Here is an 18,314-nt window from a genome sequence, read left to right on the forward strand (position 1 = left end):
AGTCACGACGTTCTAATCCTCATTCTTCCATACCTCCAGGGAAAGAACAGAGGTCCCTGGATGCATTTGGCCGTCGTGTTTTCCATGGCTCAATGCTTATTTCTCACATTGCCTGTTATATTTATACACGTTTATAATGTATTGATCACCCCTGTTTTATGTAAACCGACATGATATGAATCTCCGTGAATGCCGGTATAGAAAAACTCAAATAAAATAAATAAAATACATGACTCAGTATAACAGAGACCTATTTAAAAAGATCCAGGAATTTTCTGAGTCTTTATCTGACCAGTTTCAGGATCAACTTAATACCCTGGCTCAGAAGGGTCTAGATGCTGGAAAGCATGAGGTCTGCGCTGCCTATGACATTTTTGACACTGCTTCTAGGGTGTTTGCAGCGGGGATTAGTGCACAAAGATGGGCCTGGCTGAAGTCCTCTGTCTTAAGTCCAGAGGTACAGGACCGGTTGGCTGACCTGTCCTGCGCTGGAGATAATCTCTTCGGGGACAAAATCCAGGAGACTGTAGCACAGCTCAAAGACCACCACGAGACGCTACGCCAGCTTTCGTCGGTGTCTTCCGATTTTCCATTCACCTCTAAAAAGACATTCTGAAGAGACTCTAAGCGGCCGTCCTTCAAGCCACGGAGATATTATCCTCCTGCTACTCAAGGTCGCCCCTTCGGACCTTACCAGAAGGGTCAGGCCAGACAATCCAGGCCTCAGAAAACTCAGCCAGCTCCTCCACTGGGTCCAGCTGCTGGATTTTGACTCCTCGCTGGAGAGCATAAGCCAACCTCCTCTACCGTCTGTACCAGTCTGCGGTCGGTTGTGCCACTTCACCAACCTATGGCACACAATCACTTCAGATCAGTGGGTACTTGCTGTACTGACTCAAGGTTACCACCTCAACTTCCTGTCTGCACCAACAAATTCCCTACCTCTGCCGACGTGGGGATCATCCGACCCCCTCCTTAAATCCCAAGCAATAGAACCAGTGCCCCTCTCCCAGCAGGGGTTCTACTCTCAGTATTTCCTCATTCCAAAAAATTCAGGAGGCATTTGTCCAATCCTGGACCTTCGTGCCTTAAACAAGTATCTACAAAAGGAAAAGTTAGGATGGTAACCTTGGGCACTCTACTTCCTCTTCTGCAAAGAGGAGATTGGCTTTGCTCTCTGGATCTTCAGGATGTGTACACACACATCTCGATCACTTCATCTCACCGCAAATTCCTTCGATTCCTAGTTGGCCCCCAGCACTTTCAGTACTGGGTACTGCCCTCCGGCCTAACATCCGCTCCTCGAGTCTTTACCAAGTGCCTTGTAGTAGTCGCAGCCTACCTGAGGTGTCGGGGCGTCCATGTCTACCCTTATCTCGACGACTGGCTGATAAGAGCCCCAACTCAAAAGGACGCACTAGCCTCCTTACATCTAACTCTCCATACATTGTTGTCTCTCGGGTTTCTGATAAACTATCCCAAGTCCAGCCTAGTTCCATCTCAAACCCTATCCTTCATAGGAGCCGACCTGGACACCGTGCAGGCCGAAAGCATTCCTCCCTCAGGATCGAGCTCGTACTCTCATGTCCCTGGCACAATGCCTCCAGGATCGAGATTACACGACAGCTCGTCATTTCCTCATTTTCCTGGGTCACTTGGCATCCTCTGTACATGTCGCTCCAATGGCTTGCCTCGCCATAAGTTATGCAGTGGATTCTGAAGTCCCAGTGGACTCAGGCTTATCATCCAATGTCCAGCATTGTCCACGTTACCAAGCAACTCCGCATGTCGCTGGCCTAGTGGATACGGCTCTCCAGTCTTCTTCAAGGCCTTCACTTTCAAATTACAGAGCCTCAAATTATTCCTGACAATGGATGCCTCCAACCTAGGTTGGGGTGCTCATGTCAACGGCCTCCAGACTCAGGGAACCTGGTCTCCAGAGGAAGCCAAACATCAGATAAATTTCCTGGAGATTCGGGCGATCAGATATGCCCTCATAGTCTTTCAGGATTGCCTCTCAAACAAGGCCATCCTGATTCAGATCGACAACCAGGTGGCGATGTGGTACATCAACAAGCAAGGGGAAATGGGCTCCTTCCTTCTGTGTCAGGAAGCTGCACAGATATGGGCGTGGGCTCTTTCCCACTCAGTGTACCTCAGAGCGACCTACTTGGCGGGCGTGGACAATGTTCTAACGGATACCATCTTCCAATGTTGGGGTTGTCCACAAATAGACCTCTTTGCGTCCATCCACATCCGCAAAGTAGAGAACTTCTGCTCTTTCACTCACAGCTGCCACTCACAGCCGAGGGACGCTATTGCCCTCTCATGGTCCAGCAGTCTCCTCTACGCGTACCCTCCACTTCCACTCATATTGAAGACTCTCATGAAGTTATGAAGTGACAAGGGCTTAATGATTCTGATAGTCCCTCACTGGTCACGCCAAGTCTGGTTCCCAATCCTCTGGCGCATCCCTCTAGGGGAGAATCCACTTCTGATAACTCAGAACGATGGGTGCCTACGCCACCCCAACCTCTAGGCCCTATCCCTGATGGCCTGGATGTTGAAAGGTTAATACTCCAACCCCTTAACCTTTCGGAGTCAGTATCCCAAGTATTGGTAGCTTCATGAAAGCCTTCCACGAGAAGCTCTTATCATTCTAGGTGGAAAAGGTTTACTGTCTGGTGCACGTCCATGTCCATAGCCTCCTTCACTTGTTCCACTGCGAAGTTTCTGGACTATCTCTGGCATCTGTCAGAATCAGGCCTGAAAACTTCCTCCATAAGAGTGCATGTCAATGCGGTAGCCGCTTTCCACAACAGAGTAGATGTCTCTATTTCGACACAGCCCTTAGTCACATGCTTCATGAGAGGTTTGCTCCACCTGAAACCTCCATTGTGCCCTCCAGCCCCCACTTGGGACCTTAACGTGGTCTTAGGGCGGCTCATGAAACCTCCATTTGAGCCTTTCCACTCCTGCGATCTCTATCTCACCTGGAAAATAATTTTTCTTCTCGCTCGCAGAGTTAGTGAGTTAAGGCATTAGTCACCTACCCGCCTTACACAAAAATTCTACATGACAGAGTGGTCCTCCGTACACACCCTTAAGTTTTTACCAAAGGTAGTGTCGGAATTTCATCTTAATCAATCCATCATCTTACCTACTTTCTTTCCAAGGCCCCATTCAAACCCAGGAGAAAAGGCTCTACATTCCCTGGACTGCAAATGTGCCCTAGCTTTTTATCTGGAGCCCACGTCATCCCACAGGAAGTCCACTCAATTTGTTTCTTTCGATAACATCATATTGGGAAATCCAGTGGGAAAACAGACCCTTTCCTCCTGGTTGGTGGCACTTATCGATTATATGTAAGGCTGCGACCTGGAGCTCTTTCCATACCTTCGCAGCCCATTATTGCTTGGATAAGGCTGGCTGGCAAGATTCCATTTTTGGCCAATGAAACTTATTCTCAGCTTAACTACCTAACATCCTACCAGCGAACCATTCAGGATTTTCAGGATGCCCTCCTACCCAAATTCACCCCTGCTGTGCCTGTTGCACGTCTTTGGGTGCATTTGGTGCATTGCTCGGGCATCCTCAGCTCGCTACTCACCCATATGTGAGGACTGCCATCCTGCTTGTCCTGTGAGAAAGCAGAGTTGTTTACCTGTAACAGGTGTTCACAGGACAGCAGGATGTTAGTCCTCACGAAATACGCCCGCCTACCTGCGGAGTTGGGTTCGCTTGCAATTTGTTTTATTTTTTCGCACGTACTTCTTACTATACACGAGGCTGAAGGGGGACCCCTGCTGGATGCAGGGTGCTATGCTGGGCATGCCCAGTAGGTGCCAGTCAAAGTTCTAGAAACTTTGACAAAAGTGATCCGTGATTGGGCTCCATCCTGACGATGTCACCCATATGTGAGGACTAACATCCTGCTGTCCTGTGAGAACACCTGTTACAGGTAAGCAACTCTGCTATATTTTGTACCCCATCCTGAATTACAGATGGGCAGATGATAAATATTTTAAATAAGCATCAATCCATTTCCTGAGAGGTTCTTGGAAGCCCTGACTCCTGTGCATAATTCACATGTTTTGGCCCTTCTGGAAAAAATGGTATTTTGGTGGCAACTTTGCTCTGAAATTAGAGACTTGATTTGGTCAAACATTTAAGGTATTTCCTGACTTTTCTAAATCTACTTAGGAGACTAGGACATTTTTTGGAGCTTAGGCTACAGGTCTTAAGTATCACAGTAAGTTTCTTTTTAAGATTTCCTTGCAAATGTGGTAACTTTAAGGGTAATAAGTTTGTGTTTTGTATGTCCCTGAACATTTCAAAAATATTTTAGATATGGTTATATTTGTATTTGCAGTAGCTTCAGTCCATACAGCTGGTGAGCTTCAAGCCTTGGTAACTTAACCACCTTATACTAAACAAATAGAAGAGTCTGTTGGAAATGAAGGGAGAAATTCTTATTCCTCTGGGTGCCCTCCCCTTCCCCGATACTACATTTCTATACCTCATTGCCCACCCCAAGATAACATTGCAATTCTACACAACCCACCCAGTGGGCCTACACTTTTGAGATGCCTTATCTTACCAAATGGTATGTGGCACTACTTGGCAGGAGTGATGCCCAATTGCTCTTGCCCCTATTGGCAGCTACAGTGAAGATAGCACCTGCTTACTCTCTTCAATGTGCAAACTGCATGTAGGGCTGTGTTGTGTAGTTCATATGCATAGCACAGCTTTAATGAAATACATCAAAGCTAGGACCCCAACTGCCTTTTATTTTATGTATATAGATTTCAGGATAAGAGAGTGATACTACTTCATCTCAAGATCTTACCAGAGGGTGTCTGATTTCTACCTTAACCACTCAATAATCCTGCCAACATTTTCCCCTAGGCCACATGTTCATGGAAGTAAACAAGCAATATACCCTTTGGATTGTAAGAGAATTTTGCCTTTTATCTTGAATGGACCAAAGCTTATTTAAGGTCCACCCAACTCTTGACAGACTAGGCCTGGAATTGTGAGTATCCAAATAGAAAATTTCTAATTACTGGTATTTAACTGCATCTTTTTCTGTTGTGGCCTACCAGACCTGACTTTATAAGAATATGTCATAGTTCATTATGTATGTTATGGCAGCTTTGGTCCATTGAGGAGATTTTGCAAACATGCAGTGTGGAGCTTGTTCCATGCATTTGCATCCCAGTACCAGTTATTCATGGTTTTGTGACATGATAGTAGTTTTCATCAGTTTATCTAGTGTCTGTCTATTCAAGGCATACAATCTTAACTTTGTCCCCTTTAGAGCCAGTTCTCATTCATGTTACTTTAAAAAAAAATGTAAATACTGGAAAAGGGCTTTTATCTTAGAAAAACATGCTTTTCTGTCTTTTGGCAGATGTTTTCCCTTTTTTTTTTTATGGACAACCATTAGCTAGAGATTCTCCCATGTGTGACTGGTCATTCTGCTTGTCCTTGGAGAAAGCAAACTTATAACAGATGTCTTCTAAGGGTAGCAGGGTAATCAGTTGCACATACTCTCCCTTCTCCCTTCTCCACCTCTGACATTGTATTCTTTATAAACTAATATGCGACTAAGCAGGCTCTTCAAGAAGTGATTGCATGGCAATTCTCATCCAGGCTTTTACAGAAATCTCTGAGAGATGCTCTGCCTTAGCACTACTGGATGATGGCATTCCCACATAGTTATCCTGCTGTCCTCAATGCCTGTTAGAGGTAATTTTGCTTTCTATTCAGTCAGATTCATATAATGCCAAGTTTAATAAGTGTAACTTGCTGGTCCTGCCCTTATCTTCATGTGGTATTAGTTGGTAACTCCAATTAATGCATTTGGGTTTACTCTGCTATGGAAACATTTGTGAAGGCTCTGTTCATATATGGGAGGCACCTTTAGTTCTCAGGATCCCCAAAGTTGTCTAATTTTCAGGATACCTGTACTACAGATGCATGTGGTGAATTTTTTTATTTAAGATTAACTTAAGAAGGGTACAAAATCTTATTTGCATTCTCACAAGCACCAGCATTTCTCACATCGTCAGTGAATGTAGCCAGTTGTACTTGTGTATTGCAGGTGCATGAAATAGATGTTACAGGTATTAAAATATTTTCAAAGTTTAACATTTGGAAAGTTTGCAGAATTTCTCAAATTTGTCATAATATGGTTCCTGTAGGGCTCTCTTAGTGGGGTGCAGCTGAAAGCATTATACATTATAAAAACAAAAACAAGACCATAAGATTAAAGGAAGCTGAGAGGAAAATAGAGATGATGGCTTGATATAGGTTAGAATAATTGGCAAAGATGGCGTTCAGACCAACCATGAGTTAAATGGGATGTAATTCTGTAAGACTGTTACAGTGGTAGGGTGGGAGGCTATGCTGTATGTGCTCCACAGGCTGGATGTATGAAGGATGTTTTCCATTTTGAATCTGTCATAAAATGCTACAAATTGGACAAAAGTACTAATTTTCTTCTGAATGCTTAAACTATGCTGAAGTGGAACTTTTAATGTTATAAGTTCTGTACTGCACCTTGATCAAATTTAGTATGTGTTGTTTTTGACTGAGGACTCTTCCAGAGTTTAAGTACATTTTTAGCATGTATAGAAGATGCCTGTGTATCTCCTTAGATTTGCAAGGTTGCACTTAGTTCACATATTTACCAGTTGCTACTGCCTTAATGCACGCTCCCTTCAGAATTCTAGTTTTGGACTTAGTTTATTTATTTATTTGTTTTTATATACCGACATTCAATACAAGTTCCCTGTACGTACCAGGATCAGTCCAGACTGCTGGGTTATGCCTCCCCTCCAGCAGATGGAGTCAGAGAAAACTGAAAGCACCCCCTAGATATACTGGTGTGCCACCTGCAATCCTTCAGTATTTCCCCTGACTCCAGCAGATTGAGAGGCATAACCTGCGGTCCTGTCTATCCTGACTAAAAATACTTTTCAGGTGTTATTTATTCTTATCTTGTCTGTACTGTCTAGATCAACTAGTTTCTTTCTTAGATTTTTAGTTAGTAGTCCTGTTTCATTGAGCGCAGGGCAGGCGTTAAGCGCAGCGTAAAGGCAGGCGTTGAGAGCGCTGCTCTCACTAACGTGCCCGGAAGCTGTGTATCCCTTTGGTCCTGGGGGAGATTTTACCGGTGGGCCGGTCACCCTCCCCCCCCCCCCCCCTGCTATTCTACCAGGTGTTCTCATCTGAAGAGGGCTTTTCTTTTTGGTTTTAAAAAAAAAAATAATTATTATTATTATTATTCTAAAAGACACATAAGGCCTGTTGGTGGCAGGCAGTGTTCTGTGCTATAGCCCTAGCCTGCCGCGCTTCTTATAACTCGACCAGGGACTCCGGAGGGGGTGGCAGAAGTCACCCGGCGTTGCTAGCTAGTACTGAAGGGACTCACTTTTGGCGCGCTTTTTCCTCGATGACTTCGGGATACCCCGTTCTTCGGCCTGCACGGCCTGTGAGGGGGCGGGGGCGCGACTCTCCCTGGAGGGTCTCTGCTCCCGATGCATTCCCGGGGGCAGGGGGCCGAGCGCTGCCCGCAGCGGCACATCAGGGTCTTTTTTGGCACCGTGGGAGAGCCGGTCGGCAGCTCATTCTTCGGCCCCGCCTCCCCCTGAAAATGTGCCGGCGGCCATCTTGGACACGCGGCAATCTTCGGATTCCCCGTCGGAAGAAGAGGATTCTTTCCTCTCTCACCGCCAGAGTTAAGCCCGCGCAGTGGCTCCAACTTTGAACCTCCTGGAGCCCCCCCCCCCCCCGATAAGACATGGGGGGCTTATTTAAAAGGCTAGTACCTTTTTCCTTCCGATTTTGTGCTCTTGATGCCCAAAGCGTTTTTGGAGGCAGCAGCAGGTTGGGAGCCAGATTGGCTCCAGTTCAGGGAAGGTCAGGGGCTCAGGAGAAGGCGGGGGCTACAGAAAAAAAAAAAAAAAGAAAGCCGGAGCGCATCCATTGGGGGGGGGTACAGGGGATCCGGGGGTCCCGGACCTCACCCAAGGCTCACAGAATGACGCTGGGACAGAAGTCTCAGAAGCGCAAGGCTCCCTCGAGGGGGACACCCCCCTGGTGTTGCGCCTGTTTGGCAAAGATGAGCAAAATTTTTTGTGTTGATCCTTCATGTTGTGAAGGAGTTAGAAATCCCGGCTCCGCAGCGAGACACGGATATTTCCACAGGAGATGTAGCTATGGCGGGTCTCAGGGCCCCCCCACAATCTTTTCCCTTACATCCCAAGGTATTGCAGCTAATTTCTAAGGAATGGGAAGTTCTGGAAGCGTCCTTGCGGGTTAGCAGGGCATTGAATAAGTTATATCCTCTGCCAGCAGAATCTTTGGATATCCTTAAGGTCCCTTCGGTGGATTTGGCAGTCACTGCTGTGGTTAAGCATCCTACCATTCCCATCACAGGAGGGGTAGCCTTGAAGGATCTCCAGGACCGGAAATTAGAGGTCCTATTGAAGCGCATCTTTGGAATAGCTGCATTGGGAGTCCGGGCAGCGGCTTGCAGCAGTATGGTCCAGTGGGCCACCCTCCGCTGGGTTCAACAATTGCTTACCACACAGGAGCTCCCGCCGGGCGAGGCAGAACAAGCCAATTGTGTGGAAGCGGCAGTTCCTTACACGGCAGATGCCTTGTATGTTTTGCTGAGAACTTCGGCCCGCACTAGGTCATCGGTGGTTGCAGCTAGGCGTTTACTTTGGCTCCGTCGTAATCGCGTCTAGCCTCCTTTCCCTTCAAGGGGAAGTTGTTGTTTGGTGAGGAGTTGGGCCAGCTTATCAAAGACTTGGGAGACTATAAGATGTATAAGCTGCCGGAGGACAAGCCCCGGCAGTTTCGCTCTTTCGGAAATTTGCGGACCCGTTTTCGGGGGCAACGCTGTTTTCGCATGGGAAAGGGGAGGTCCTTTTCCCAAGAAGCAGCAGGGGCCCAGGTCTCAGTCTTGGACTCCTTCCTTTTGAGGCAGGCGGCCGCAGCGATTTGGTTCCTCGCAGACTCTGGCCGCTGGCAAACCTTCGCAATGAACGCGCGCAGGCCATTCCTCCCTTCCACGCATCGGAGATTGGTTGTCCCTGTCTTGGGAGGAATGGGTCAAGATTACCTCAGACCAGTGGGTCCTCGACGTGGTTCGTTACGGTTACGAGTTGGAGTTTGCTCGGCCCCTCCGGGATCTTTTTAGGATATCTCCTTGCGGTCCTAGGGGAACACAGCTGGTTATAGCCCAGTCTGTGGACCGGTTACAGGCCCTGGGGGCAGTTTTGCCTGTCCCACCGGACGAGACCAGGACGGACCGGTATTCCATTTACTTCGTGGTCCCAAACATCCGGCCGATCCTGGATTTGAAAAGAGTAAACAAGGCTCCGCGCGTTCCTCGTTTCCGTATGGAGACCCTACGCTCTGTTATTGAGGCCGTCCACAAGGGAGAATTTTTGGCTTCTTTAGATTTGGCCGAGGCGTATCTTCACATTGGGATCAGGGAGTGTCATCAGAGATACCTGAGGTTCATGGTGTTAGGAGAACACTTCCAATTTTGCGCCCTCCCGTTCGGGTTGGCCACTGCTCCGAGAGTGTTTACCAAACTTCTCGTAGTAGTCGCAGCTTTCCTGTGGCGTCAGGGAATACTGGTGCATTCCTACCTCGACGATTGGCTCATCCGGGCAACGTCGGAGGACTCATGCAGGCGAACGGTCCAGTTGGTAGTGAAGCAACTTCAATCGCTCGGTTGGGTAGTCAACTTGGCGAAGAGTCAGCTCGTTCCAAGTCAGCGTTTGGAATTCTTGAGAACACGTTTCGATACCTTGGAGGGCAAGGTATTCCTGACGCAGCAGAGAATGGAAAACCTGATGGTTCAGGTCAGAACCTGCTGCATCTTCCGTTGCCCACGGCCTGGGATTATTTGCAAGTCATTGGGCATATGGTTTCTACTCTAGAAATGGTGCCGTGGGCTTTTGCACGTATGCGTCCGTTGCAAATGGCTCTTCTTTCTCGCTGGGACCAGAGATCGGAGGATTGCAGCGTCCAGTTGCCACTGTTGGAGCCGGCTCGGTGGTTGGTTCCGGAACATCTCTTGCAGGAGGTGGACCTAGATCCTCCCCCGTGGGTTGTTGTGACGACAGATGCCAGTCTCTCAGGCTGGGGAGCGGTATGTCCATCCAAAGCGGTGCAGGGAACGTGGACCCCTCGCCAAGCCTCTTGGTCCCTCAACCGTCTGGAGACCAGGGCGGTACGTCTAGCCCTGTGCCACCTTCTCCCGATGGTGCAGGGTCGGGCGGTACGGATTCTCTCGGACAACGCGACCACGGTAGCGTATATAAATCGCCAAGGCGGCATGGGACATCGGCCGGTGGCAGCCGAACCGTCGTTGTTAATGGCCTGGGCGGAGTGTCATCTATCCCGCATCGCGGCCGCCCACATCGCAGGGGTAGATAACATTCAGGCGGATTATCTCAGTCGGCAACGTTTGGATCCCGGAGAGTGGGAGCGCTCAGCCAAGGCAATGAGTCTCATCATCCGGCGGTGGGGGATTCCGCGCCTGGACCTGATGGCGTCTCGGCTAAATGCAAAGGCAGCGCGGTTCTTCAGCCGAAGGCGAGAACACGGATCAGAAGGCGTGGATGCGCTAGTGCTTCCATGGCCTCGTCACATCCTTCTCTATGTGTTTCCTCCGTGACCCCTGATAGGCAAGGTGTTAAGACGAATAGTATCCCATCGCGGTCGGGTGGTTCTAGTGGCCCCGGAGTGGCCAAGACGGCCATGGTTCGCAGCTCTAGTCAATCTCACGACGGACGGGTCCTTACGTCTGGGACATCTTCCGAACTTCCTGCGACAGGGGCCGGTATTTTTTCGATCTGGCCGATCGTTTTTGTATGGCGGCTTGGCTTTTGAGAGGAGACAGTTGAGGAAAAAGGGATATTCAAAACCTGTCTTTTCCAAGCTCCTTCGTGCACGGAGGCCTTCTACTACGCTTCCTTACGCTAGAGTGTGGAAAGTGTTTGACTCTTGGTGCGGTGTCTCTAACTTTTCGCCACGCCGAGTTTCCATAGGTCAAATCCTTACGTTTTTTGCAGGATGGATTGAAGAAGGGTTTGGCTTACAGCTCTCTGAGGTTTCAGTTAACGGCTCTCAGTTAGCGGCTCTGGGTTGTTTGCGGGGTTAGGTTGACGGGTTCTCTCTCTCACATGTCACCCAGATATAGCACGATTTTTACGTGGCATTCGGAACTTACGTCCTCCTCTTAGGATGCCTTGTACTTCTTGGAATTTGCATTTGGTTCTCAAAGGCCTCAACGCGGCCCCCTTTGAGCCCCTCAAGCGGGCCTCCTTAAAGGATCTAACTCTCGAAATGGTGTTTTTAGTGGCCATAGCGTCCGCCCGTCGGGTTTCGGAGCTACGAGCTCTTTCATGTAGAGAACCGTTCTTCCGGATTTCGGAGTCCGGTGTGTTTTTGCGTACGGTGCCTTCCTTCTTGCCTAAGGTCGTATCGGCTTTTCATGTTGTTCAGACGGTGCACTTGCCTTCTTTCTCGGCTACAGAGCTAGAGTCTGCTCAAGGTTCGGGTCTGAGACGTTTGGATGTTCGTCGTGTACTCCTGCAATATTTCGAAGTCACTACTGATTTTCGACGGTTGGATCACCGGTTTGTTCTGTGGCAGGGCCCCAAGAAGGGGCTGCAGGCATCCAAAGCTACTATTGCCCGTTGGTTGAAGAGCTCGATCGCCTCCACGTACATTGGTTGTGGAAAGTCTGTCCCCGAAAGACTCCAAGCCCATTCACTGTGTGCTCAGGCTACCTCTTGGGCGGAAAGTCAGTTGGTGTCTAGCCAAGAGATTTGCAGGGCGGCCACGTGGTAGTCGTTGCATACCTTCGCTCGACATTATCGGCTCAAGGTTCGAGGACCATCGGCTGATTCATTTGGAAGCAAGCAGTGTAATTCGAGCGGGACTCTCTGGGTCCCACCCCATTTCGGTCGGCTCAGGTACATCCCAGCAGTCTGGACTGATCCTGGTACGTACAGGGAAAGGAAAATTATGTTCTTACCTGATAATTTTCGTTCCTGTAGTACCAAGGATCAGTCCAGACGCCCGCCCGCATTCGGTGTTTTCAGGAGAGTCCGCTCGATTTCCTTTTCCTACCAGCTCTTTCCAGTATCCGGTATTTTGGGTAAGTGGATACCCCTTTTGTTGCGTTGGGATTAGTTTGTTTGCATAATGTTGTTAGTGATGTTAAACAGTTTTTACTACTTGATCTAGACAGTTGCCAAAGATGATCATTTGGCGGAGGAGTTCTGTTACTTCTTCTGCTTTGTTATCCATTATACTGAAGGATTGCAGGTGGCACACCAGTATATCTAGGGGGTGCTTTCAGTTTTCTCTCTGACTCCATCTGCTGGAGGGGAGGCATAACCCAGCAGTCTGGACTGATCCTTGGTACTACAGGAACGAAAATTATCAGGTAAGAACATAATTTTCCTATATCACATCTGTTTACAGAGAACAAGAGAAGATGTTTACATTGTAACAAGGTGGTATATAACTTGGAATAACATAGAGGGGAGAAAAATGTATTAATGCAAGAATAACTTAGGGGTGGGCATGCTAGTTTAATATGAACATTTCTGGAGGCAGAGGAAAGGGAGATTTACCGCAAGATTTCCTTGAAGACAGCTGAGGGTAAGGAGCCGCCCCTCCGGCCCATTCGGGGCTGTAACCTACCACTTCCGGTTGCTGACGTCATTAGGGTTGGGACCAGTTGAGGTCTTAAAACCGGCCCCCCTGCGGCACGCAAGTGGCACACTAGGTTATGTGGCAGTTTCTGTGAAACTTTCTCTGTCTCCATTTTTTTTTTTTTTTACTGTGGGCGAGATTCTGTTCTAAATTTCCATTTCCCACTGTTCAGGGGATGTGATTTTGATTGTTCTTGTTATGGTTGCTATCTTGGCTTGGGTACTTATTACTGAAGGACTGCAGGTGGCACACTAGGTTATGTGGCAGTTTCTGTGAAACTTTCTCTGTCTCCATCTGCTGGAAGGGTGGCATCTCTCCTATATAACATGTTGTGGCTAAAAAATCAGCCTAAGGCTGCTCACATCAAAGCTTGGGTGAGCTCCCCTAGGGAGTAGAAGATTTATCGTACAATGGGCAAAGGATTTATCACAGCAAACTTAATGGAAAATGCTTTCAAACTGCTCTACCGCTGGTACTTATACCCAAAAAGGATACACATTATGGCAGAGACTCATAGATTTACTGAAATTGATATCAGTGACTGTCTTTCCTGGTTTTGATAATTTCTAATGGACCGATCACAGCAAGTGGTATTTAATGCTTGGTCATTGCAATTATTCCCTTTATCAACAGGGGTACCGCAGGGATCAGCGCAGTCTGCTGTGCTATTCAGTATCTGTTAGTTCCATCTGTAAGCTGCTTGCTGGGCTAGATTTATATTTTAGAATCTGTGCAGATGAGATATGATAGAGATCTATAAAACAAGTGAATTGGAACAGATAAATGTGAATCCGTTTGTTTATGCTTTCAAAAAGTAGAAAGACTAGGAGACATGCGTTACTTTTCAATATATTCATAAATGATCTAGAAGGGAATATGATGAGTGAGATTATCAAATTTGCAGATGATACAAAATTATTCAGAGTAGTTGAATCACAAGCGGGTTGTGATAAATTGCAGGAGGACCTTGCGAGACTGGAAGATTGGGCATTCAAATGGCAGATGGAATTTAATGTGGACAAGCGCAAGGTGTTGCATATAGGGAAAAATAACCCATGCAGAAGTTACATGATGTTAGGTTCCATATTAGGAGCTACCACCCAGGAAAAAGATCTAGGCATCATAGTGGATATTTATTTATTTATTTATTTATTTTATTTGTTCAACATTTTTTGTATACTGTCGCTCAGAGTCCATCGAAATGGTTCACAACAAATAAATACAATAAAAAATTTAAAATATAATAAAACCTAGAGCTAACCTACATTACTAAAATACATTATAAAACCTAAGGCTAGCATATATTACATCCATAACATAAAGTCATTAACCTAACATTATTCCCCTACTTGAAAACTCATAAAAGCTAGATTCCTTCAGGTCTTACAACCCCCCGGATTCTCCTTCAAAATATAAATGTCTAAAATTACTACCAGCATCTCCTAATAAAATATCTCCTTCCTCTAATGTAAAATTGGCATACTTCAGGCTCACCATTAGAGATACTACTCTAGTCTATTTGTAGTAACAGAAAATGTATATTGGGCTAACCCGGATAAGCTAAGCTGAAAAACCAAGTCTGAGCTGCTGTTTAAACTTTTTAAAATTTGACTCTAGTTTCAGGGGCCCTGGGAGAGAATTCCAGATTCCTGGACCAGCCAGCGATAGCACTCTTTCTCTCACCTGATTAAGACGTGCTGACTGAACAGCTGGCAGAGTCAGCAACCCCTTTTTTGCTGACCGCAAACTTCTCTGTGGAACATGTAGTCTTATGGCTGCATTCAGCCAGTCTACCTGATCAGAGAAAATTAATTTGTGCAGAATACACATAGCTTTAAATTTAATTCGAAACTCAATCGGCAGCCGGTGTAGTTTGTTTAATGTGGGCGTAATATGTTCGTTTTTCCTCAACCCTGTCAGTACTCTGGCCACCTTGTTCTGCAATATCTGCAATGGACGGATTGCAGATGCTGGCAGACCCAGCAAAAGGGAGTTGCAATAATCCAAACTCCCAATTACGAGAGCTTGTAACATGGTGCGGAAATCATTAGTTTCTAATAATGGCCTGAGCCTTCTTAGCATTAATAGTTTTGCGAAGCCTTCTCTCACTTTTGCCAAAATGTTTTTTAAAAGTAAATTCTGGATCAGTTATAAAACCTAGATCCCTAATTGAATCTGCAAATTTTAGAGTAATGTTATCATGAAGCAGTATCTGATTTATATTTCTAGGGGAAGTCTTTCTCTCCAGTAAGATAATCTGTCTATTCTACATTGAGTCTCAACTGGTTCAGCACCTGTTTAATCGCCTTCAAGTATATTGATAGCAATTTACAAATGTCCTCTACTGATTTTTCAATTGGTAATAAAATTTGAATGTCGTCTGTGTACAAAAAATACTTCAGTCCAAGACCTGAAAGTAGCCGACAAATTGGCAATTTGTATATGTTAAACAAAGGGGGTGATAATAACAAAGGGGGTGATAATGCAGAATCCTGTGGGATACCTATAGTCAGCTCTATCTTAGTGGAACATGAATTGTTCACTTGTACTTGGAAAAATCGATTTGATGAAAAAGATTCAAACCATTTTAATACAGTTCCTGCTATTCCTATTTCCGTTAATCTTGTAATTAAAAATTGATGGTTAACGGTGTCGAAAGCTGCCGACAGATCCAACAAGATTAGTAAGCTTTTCCATGATCCATCCCTCTTAATACAGTATCTGAGAGGGATAGCAGCAATGTCTCAGTACTAAAATGACTTCTAAAACCGAATTGGAAGGGATATAAAACATCATTAGATTCCAGGTGGTGATTCAACTGTTTCAACACTGCTTTTTCAACTAATTTAGCCACACAGGAAAGATTGTTTACTGGCCGATAATTGTTTAAAATTGACACATCCAAGTTCTTTTTTTTTTTTTTTTTTTTTTTTTTTTTTTAAATATAGGGCGCACTATTGCGCCCTATACATTGAAATCGTCAGCTCAGTGTGCTGCAGCAGTCAAAGCAAACAATGTTAGGAATTATTAGGAAGGGAATGGTGAATAAAACAAAATGTCATAATGCCTCTTTATCGCTCCATAGTGTGTACAGTTCTGGTCGCCACATCTCAAAGATATAGTTGCACAGAGAAGGGCGACCAAAATGATAAAGGGGATGGAAAGGCTGAACAGGTTAGGGCTGTTCAGCTTGGAGAAGAGACAGCTGAGGGGGGGATATGATAGAGGTGTTTAAGATCATGAGAGGTCTTGAACAAGTAGATGTGACTCGGTTATTTACTCCTTCGGATAAAAGGCTAGGGGGCACTCCATGAAGTTAGCATGCGGCACATTTAAAACTAATTGGAGAAAATTATTTTTCACTCAATGCACAATAAAGCTCTGGAATTTGTTGCCAGAGGATATGGTTAGTGCAGTTAATATAGCTGAGTTTAAAAAAGGTTTGGCAATCAGGACGAATATATTGGATGAGTTTGAAAACCAGAAATATTGGGTCAGAACTTCTGGAGAAACAAGCCTCCCAAAAACCAATCTCCATTGTTTTCTGTGGAAAAACTGTTGAGCTGTAAATTTAAACTTCATTCCAAAACCAAATTCCTCCTTCCTCCCCCCCCCCCAAAAAAAAAAGATTCCTTTCAGTGGGTTGGTCCAGAGCAACACAATTCAGGGAATACCTGGAGCATGTCCCTTAACTGTTCAAAAATCCCATACTCTTACTGTGCCTCTCCCCCAAAAAACAACCCATACTCCCAACATATATGTGAGCACATATTCCTGCATACCCAGTCACCTGCCACTACATACACCACACACACACACTCCCCACACACACACACTCCCCACATATCCATATCTCATACCTTCATGGATAACCCCTATACATATATACAGCCACTCCCTAAAAAAACACAATCCCACACATTCCCAACACAAAACATCCCCCTACCCATGTCATAACTCACACTTTGCCCTCCCAACCTAAAAATACACCCCATATCCACACATACATGCCCTTGCATCCACACATCTGCTACCATTCCTCCACACACCTGTTGATATAAATGTGCCCTAAGCCCTCCAACATTGATCACCCCATATACCCGCACATCTGTGCACATCCCTCTACATATTCACCTACCCCACAAATGCCTCCACACACATTCTTGACATTCTAACCTTCACACACACACACTTGCTCATGTGCCTTGCACGTTCACTGTCCCACCCTCCTACACATTGATTACCCTCACATTCCTACACCCCCATACACAACTCTACCCACCATAACATACATCTGTCTTCACATACATAGGCGTATGCCACCCCAAGTGTGTACTGACCCCTTCTATCCATGCCTTCCCCTACTTGTTTTATGTTACTTCTTGACTACATTATAGCATCTTATTCAAGAAGGTAATTGCTTTCCTGTCTTTAATGAGAGCAGTGTAATGAGCTTTTTTTATACACATGCTTCTCCATTTGGGAGGATTTTTTTCTTGTTGTATAGATTAGTTGTAAAGCTAAATCATATAAGTAATTGAAGAGTAATATGTCTTTTGGCAAGAGGAAAACCTCCACAAATGCTCAAAAGCTTTCCGAGAAAGCGCTAAAAAATGTGTTCCAGTTTGCTATCATAGGTCACATGATCTATGAATGTGGCTCATTGTATTGTTGTGCGGGAATAATTACAGGTAAGCAATTAACCTTTTCTCTGCATGCTTTTAGATCCTAGTCTGTATTTCGGTATGCACTTGCTGTAATGTGAGTTAATATCTTTAACAAACTTTTCCACCAGTGTATTGAAGTAATGGGAGATGGATGTCTTAACAATGAACACTTTGAAGAACTTGGAGGAATATTGAAAGGAAAACTGGAGGAGCACTTTAAAAATCAAGAGATAAGACAAGGTAAGTAAAATTAGGTTTGTGCCATTTTTCAGGTTAATTCAGATTTGCTCATTCCAGAGGACTCTCCAAGCAGAGGAGGAGTTGGGAATATAATGACATTGTGCTATTATGGGGCAAATTAAACTAGCTAAATCTCAGGAACCATTGTTTTGTATTGCTGTTCCCAAGTTATGGAATATTACCTGCAGAACAGAGAGCTGAAACCTCCACGGTAAATGTTTGTAAACTATAGAAAGCGCATCTTTTTACGCAGGAGTTTAATGAGTTGGAATGATTCATTAGGATGGTCATTTTGATTTATTGGTTGTTTAACCAATATTGTGATTGATTGATTGCTTATGGTGCTGTTTTATCTGTTGTGATTTTTTAAGTGAAACGACAAGATGAAGACTATGATGAGCAAGTTGAAGAGTCACTACAAGATGAAGTAAGCCAGTTAATCTTTCATTTCATTCTGAATCTTTTAAAACTGGTTGTTTTCATGAGTGAAGGGCAATAGTGTGCTAAAGCTTTTGAGCATTTAGGGATCAATTTTCCAAACTATTTCCGCAGGGAGAAAGCATTTTTATCATCCCACCAGACCAGTCCCAATACATTTTTTTAGTTGTTCTCTAGTTTCATTACCCCATGTAGGGCCCTGTGTAACCTCTG

The 18,314-nt window shown here is 45.5% G+C and overlaps 1 protein-coding gene across 1 annotated transcript in view; it reads left to right on the forward strand.

Moving 5' to 3' along the window:
- IPO5 (importin 5) overlaps positions 1 to 18,314 on the forward strand; it is a 278,851-nt gene that overhangs the window by 182,616 nt on the left and 77,921 nt on the right. The window contains exons 20-21 of the mRNA XM_029604478.1: positions 17,552 to 17,663; positions 18,035 to 18,090. Coding sequence (XP_029460338.1) covers positions 17,552 to 17,663; positions 18,035 to 18,090 — 168 coding nt within the window. The remainder of the gene's footprint in view (positions 1 to 17,551; positions 17,664 to 18,034; positions 18,091 to 18,314) is intronic.

The sequence above is a fragment of the Rhinatrema bivittatum genome, chromosome 5, assembly GCF_901001135.1.
Source record: "Rhinatrema bivittatum chromosome 5, aRhiBiv1.1, whole genome shotgun sequence".
Classification (NCBI taxonomy): Eukaryota; Metazoa; Chordata; class Amphibia; order Gymnophiona; family Rhinatrematidae; genus Rhinatrema; species Rhinatrema bivittatum.